The sequence below is a fragment of the Mus pahari genome, chromosome 1 (assembly GCF_900095145.1).
Source record: "Mus pahari chromosome 1, PAHARI_EIJ_v1.1, whole genome shotgun sequence".
Classification (NCBI taxonomy): Eukaryota; Metazoa; Chordata; class Mammalia; order Rodentia; family Muridae; genus Mus; species Mus pahari.
In genome coordinates, this window is record NC_034590.1 from 71,274,070 (window position 1) to 71,280,271 (window position 6,202).

At 43.9% G+C, this 6,202-nt stretch overlaps 1 protein-coding gene across 3 annotated transcripts in view; it reads left to right on the forward strand.

Annotated features, from left to right (window-relative positions):
* The window catches only part of C2cd3 (C2 domain containing 3 centriole elongation regulator), a 103,745-nt gene that overhangs the window by 50,963 nt on the left and 46,580 nt on the right, over positions 1 to 6,202 (forward strand). For all 3 annotated transcript variants that reach the window (XM_021219180.2, XM_029542648.1, XM_029542617.1), the window contains 4 exons: positions 974 to 1,154; positions 2,663 to 2,846; positions 3,892 to 4,064; positions 5,096 to 5,219. In XM_021219180.2, the coding sequence (XP_021074839.1) occupies positions 974 to 1,154; positions 2,663 to 2,846; positions 3,892 to 4,064; positions 5,096 to 5,219 (662 nt within the window). The remainder of the gene's footprint in view (positions 1 to 973; positions 1,155 to 2,662; positions 2,847 to 3,891; positions 4,065 to 5,095; positions 5,220 to 6,202) is intronic.

Here is a 6,202-nt window from a genome sequence, read left to right on the forward strand (position 1 = left end):
CCTGCCTCTGCCTCCCGAGTGCTGGGATTAAAGGCATACACCATCACCGCCCAGCTTCAAAGAGGACTTTTAAACCAGTATTATTTACATATGTTTTTGGGTTTCAAAACAAATAATTGATGTAGTTTCCTCTAGATTTATTTGATTTGTAGTTAGGATATTATTTAAAACCCACATCCTCACTCTTACTTGAACCCTGAATTCTTCCTTTGAACATTTATATTAACTGGTTGCTGGTGTCTGCCGGGGCTGTGTAAGTTAGTGCTATAAAGAACATGGGCTCTATGGCCAGACAGCTTGTGAGCCTGGGCTGCAGTTTTTAGTTGTTCATGTTAACCAGCTAATACAAGGGAAGTGCAGATTTAGTACCTGGCTCATGGTAAACAGTAAGCACACAGCAGTGGTTATGAAGTAGTACCCTAAGCCGGGCATGGTGGCACACGCCTTTAATCCCAGCATTCGGGAGGCAGAGGCAGGCGGATTTCTGAGTTCGAGGCTAGCCTGGTCTACAAAGTGAGCTCCAGGACAGCCAGGGCAGTACAGAGAAACTCTGTCTCGAAAAACCAAAAAAAAAGTACCCTTAGCACCTATGTGCTCAGTACCTCTCCAAGTATCAGCATTGTCCCCAGCTTTTTAATAAGTAATAGTTAACACCTGCTTGCTTCAAATATGTGTTCTTTCTCCTATAAAGGAAGTGATGTCCTATTCAGTGTTCTAAGAGCTCTTAGGAATGACAGATGTTAAGTTGCTGAGACTAAGGTCTTCTTTGCTCCATTCATGCATTCATATTTATGGACTTTCCTAACATTGACTCAGTCATCTATGGTCTAGGGAAAATCCTGCTTGTTGTATATACACTGAGCAGTTGGAGAGTTACATGTACATTTCTTCTGTTAGGTTTCTTTGTAGACAAGCAAGGGTGTTCTAAACATGGTTATCTTCAAAGCTTACCAGGGTCTGTTTTATTTCATAGCCAGAAGAACAAGGAACCGGGTTAATGGAGCACCATTTTGAGTTCTGTGTGGTGATGGTTAAAGGGCTCACGCCCCTTCAGGCAACAGTCTGGGGAGAAGCAGATTGCTACGTCCAGTACTGCTTTCCGTTTCAAGACTCCCAACCCAGTGTGCTCCAAGGACCTGACTTCCTTGAAAATGGTAGGCTGGGAGACCGTGTCTTGTCATTCCTGCTTGGTCCTTGTATTGCACATACTTAGAAATTTTGTTTTTCCTGAGTGGATTTTGTCTTGTTAGTTGTTCCCAATCTCACCTAGATAATGACACAAGAGATGGCCTAATGCTTTTTAACAATTACCTTTTTGGCATTGTCATAGTATTCATAGTATGTTTTCAGTTGCATTAATAGCATGGAATAACACATTCATTCACCTTTTCTTTGTGTACTGTGCTGCTTGGGTTGAGTTAGAGAATATGCCAGGTTTCCCTAATCTCTGGTTTTGGAAGGTTTGGACAAGATTTCTCAAGCAGAGTCTTGCAGGTGCCCTCTGACCACTGCTTCAGCACTTCCACTGGAGAAGCAAGTAGCAAGCATGGACCAGTTCTGCGTGCCCTTTGCCTAAATCTGCCAGTTATCTATACGTCCTTCTTTACATGCTTACTCGTGTAAGCTCCATTAACCCGGTTCCTTGTTTTTCTGGCTATGAAATAAAACAGATCCTGTTCAGCTTTGAAGAGAACCATGTTTAGAACACCCTTGCTTGTCTACAAAGAAACCTAACAGAAGAAATGTACATGTAACTCTCCAACTGCTCAGTGTATCTACCACAAGCAGGATTTTCTCTAGACCATAGATGACTGAGTCAATGTTAGGAAGTCCATAAATCCCTCTGTTGTATCACAATGATTGATAAGCCAAATCAGAAGGCCATGTGCCAGAAAGGCCAAGCCCATAGGGTGATATCACTTTGTACCAACTTATTCTTGAAAGACCTAATTTAGTCCAAAAGACTAGCATTAGTCCCTTTGGAGAGAAGCAGGGTCAGTGGGCTTGCCACTTCCTTCCAGATCCTATTTCCTATGTTGCTACCGCCTCACAACATAGCCACACTAGGGGCTGAGTCTGGGGCACGTGAAGCTTGGAGCACAGATCATAGCCAGACAATGAGCATCACCAGTCTTTAAAGAATGGAATTCAAAGCCTTCAGGAAAACTCCTACCCACAGACACAGGTATAATTGTTTAAGAGACTAATGAGTGCTTGACAGGCCATGGAAAATTTCATCGCTTATATACTGTTCACCAGAAGAGGTTTCTTTTTTGTTTGTTTGTTTGTTTGTTTTTTGAGACAGGGTTTCTCTGTGTAGCCCTGGCTGTCCTGGAACTCACTTTGTAGACCAGGCCAGCCTCGAACTCAGAAATCCGCCTGCCTCTGCCTCCAAGTGCACCACCACACCCGGCCCAGAAAAGGTTTCTGTTCAGTTTATCATGGTACTTACTGGCCCATAGCCACAGAGAAATGTTAGTTGGAAGATGCATTTGTAGCAGAACTACCTACTGTCTAATACTTTCAAGGTGTCCATATCCTCATCTGTGTTCTCAGAAATAGCATGAGGATAGAGTTGAATGATATATATGTAAGTCAGTGTGCTGCACATAAAGTGCCCATTGACATGTTCAATATTCTCGACTGCTTCTCTTTCCTGAAGGAATTACTCTGAAGCCCTTTAGAACTTCAACCACACTGTGTGTCCCAGACCCTGTCTTTAATAGTGAACAGCATCACTCTCTACTGTTGCCGACTGACGTTCCAGTGCAAAGGCTCCTGCTGAGTGCCTTCTCCGCCCAGGGGCTGGGGCCTGGAGGGGGAGTACAGTTTGAAGTCTGGTGCAGGTACAGTATGGACAGCCCAGTCCCCATACATAGGAAGGAAGTGCCCCGTCATAGGCCCTGTCCTTGGCCAGCGGAACTACTGCAAGAAGCCCAGCAGAACCCTCTTCTTTTACATTGTTTATATCTGGCAGTAGCTTGTGACTGGAATTTACGATATGTTAGGCTCTTCTGAGCAATTGTATCTATACTTGTACCCCTATAGAAGGAGGAAAAGCCTACTTGCTTTACCTCCCACTTCCCTTTACGGATAGTGTTCACCATTTTCGGTATTCTCTCACCACTGTGTTTACTTGGGGTCTTTATCATATGAGGCCTAACTACGGTGACAGCCTCCGAGCTGCTCTCCCCACTTCTAAACTGCTCTTCCCACCATCAGAAGAAACAGTCCTCACAAACAATGTGACAGGCACTGGTGGGTTTCCAGGAAGGATGGTAGTCTGATTGTGTATGTGCAGCCCTGCCCCAGCATCTGTTTACACCTCCAGGGAACCTACAGAATAGTTAAGAGAATACAAATGAATGTAAAGGAAGGAGAATGGGATCACAAACAGTACTATCACATGACAAAAATATTCTTTACAGAAACCAGACACAAAATAGATTTTTTTTTACAACTGCCTGGCTATGGTGTATAGCTTCATGACTTAAGAAGGAATTAGTGTGACATGGAAAGGAAATAGAGTGGGTACCCTCAGAGTCTCATCCTACTGAAATTAGAGCATCACAGGCCTAGAAACAAAGATGAGCCACGGGGACCAGGGAGCGACCACCCTACCCTGAGGAAGGCCCAAGGCACATACAGAGTCTCATGCAGAAAACCTATAGGAAGCAGAGCTTTGTCACCCTGAACCAAGGGTGTGGATTTATAAGGTTGCTTCCATGTGATGGGTAGTGTATCCAGCCGCCACAGCCACCATCATATACCACCAGTCCCAAATAGCTGGCCTCAGAAGATAACTCACTACTGAGAACTGATCACTGGGGCAGACTGCAGTTTATCCACCTGATCCTTCTAGCTGGCATGTTGTGCTTTTGTGGTTTCCAGATACTATTATCCTAACGTAAGGGACCAGATGGTTGCCAAAGGAAACTTGCCATTGTCAAGGATCTGTGCCATGGTAACCATGCAGTACCGTGAAGATGTGGGAATGCAGAGCTTTAATCTCCCATTAACCTCCAGACTTGAGCACAGCAAAGAATCGAAGAGCCAGTCATCAGGTAATTGAAGACTTAATATATCTTTCCTTTTCAAAGGCAGTGTATATGAATATTCTTTTTCTTTCTAAATTAATGAGTCTCACTTTGGGGGCATTTACCTTTCCGAGTCTCGCCCCTCTTAGAAAGATGGGGATAGAATATATATTACAACTTCGCACATAATTTTAGAAAACTCCCAGTTTCATGGACTCTGAATAAATGTTGCTTGTCTCATTTTACCTTGAACTGTTACACATTTAAAAAGCCCTCTTAGCATAAATGCTGAAGACTTTCTAGGTACACTAGAAAGTTATTCTAAGCCAACATGAGCAGAAGTGGGACTGGTGGATGTGATGAGCTTGGACTACAGATTGGCTCTAAAGGAGAAGGTTAAAAAATGTTTTTGATGTGTGTATTCACACATGGGGAGGGAACACCTGCCAGGGAACATGTGTGGGAGTTAAGATTTTATTTTGTGTATTTATGCCATCCATAGGTGTGCCATATGCATGCAGAACCCTCCAAGGACAGAGGAGGTGGTCAGATGCTTTCAAACTAGAAGTACAGGCAGTAGCGAGCCTCCACATGGGTCTTCTGCAAGAACAACAAATGCTGAGCCACCTCTCCAGCCTCAAGAGAAGGCTACCAAGATGGCTCAGCATCTGTTGCCAAGTCTGATCATCTTGGGCAGACTGCAATTTATCCACCCAATTATTCTAGCTGGCATGTTGTCAGTCGGTCCCCAGGACCTACTTAGTAGAAGTAACCAACTCCCACAATTTGTCTCTGACTTTCACACTTAACCTCTCCCCACCCCAGATAGATAGATAGATAGATAGATAGATAGATAGATAGATAGATAGATAGATCTTGAAAGATAAAATAGAACTTGAAAGAGTTTAACAAGAAGAATTTGGCATTTTAAATGGAATTATAAGCAACTGTGGTCGCAGTCATCCTCCAGTCTCCCTGGCTAAGAGCTGATGGTTCAGAGGAACAGAGATCCTTCCAGCTAACCTGGAAGTCTTTTTCTTCCTGTTCTCATTCATCAGGTTTCCTGGATGTGGGTTTGAGGTACCGGCGTAGCCCAAGAACAGCAGAGGGCGTTCTTGCTGCCCGAACTGTCTCCATCTCAGTCCAGATTTTCAGAGCCTGTGGTCTTCAAGCAGCAGCCAAGTAAGTCCACCTTAGAAAAATGCTTCTTAAACCTTCCTGAGGTGCAGGCTACACAGCGTGATGTCTCATGTGGGTGACTGACTGAGACCTTCCTGAGGTGCAGTCTATACAGCGTGATGCTCTCATGTGGGTGACTGACTGAGACCTTCCTGAGGTGCAGTCTATACAGCGTGATGCTCTCATGTGGGTGACTGACTGAGACCTTCCTAAGGTGCAGTCTACACAGCGTGATGTCTCATGTGGGTGACTTGTGAAAAATTTCCATTTCACTAACCATGACTTTCTGTTAAAGAAAGCATTTCAGGCCAGGCGTGGTGGCGCACACCTTTAATCCCAGCACTCGGGAGGAGGAGGCAGGCAGATTTCTGAATTCGAGGCCAGCCCAGTCTACAAAGTGAGTTCCAGGACAGCCAGGGCTATACAGAGAAACCCTGTCTCGAAAAACAAAACAAAAAAAAACAAAAAAAAACAAAAAAAAATGAAGAAGAAAGCATTTCAGAATTTCAGGAAATCACTTGTAGTCACTTATACTGTTATTGCAAATTCGTCTCTTCACTTTGCAACGACTTTGTATTCTCCCTTCTTAGCCCCCTACTACCATGGCAATGCTCTGTACCCTCACACCATGCTGTGCACTGGCTGCATGTCCATCTTTGGATCACATCCTTTATTCCCATCTTGTACCCATTCCATGTGTTCTCAACATAATGACCGATAACCTATTAAAACTAACTCCAGTTTTTACCACGTGTCTACTAAAAGAAAGCCACAGGGCTAACTTTGGGCTGGAAAAATGACTTAGTGATTAAGAATACTGGTTTTTCTTCCAGAGGTTCTGAATCCAATTCCCAGCAACCACATGGTGGCTCACAACCATCTGTAATGGGATCTGATACCCTCTTCTGGTGTGTCTGAAGACAACCACAGTGTACTCACATACATAAAATAAATAAATAAATCTTGAAAGAGAGAGAGAGAGAGAG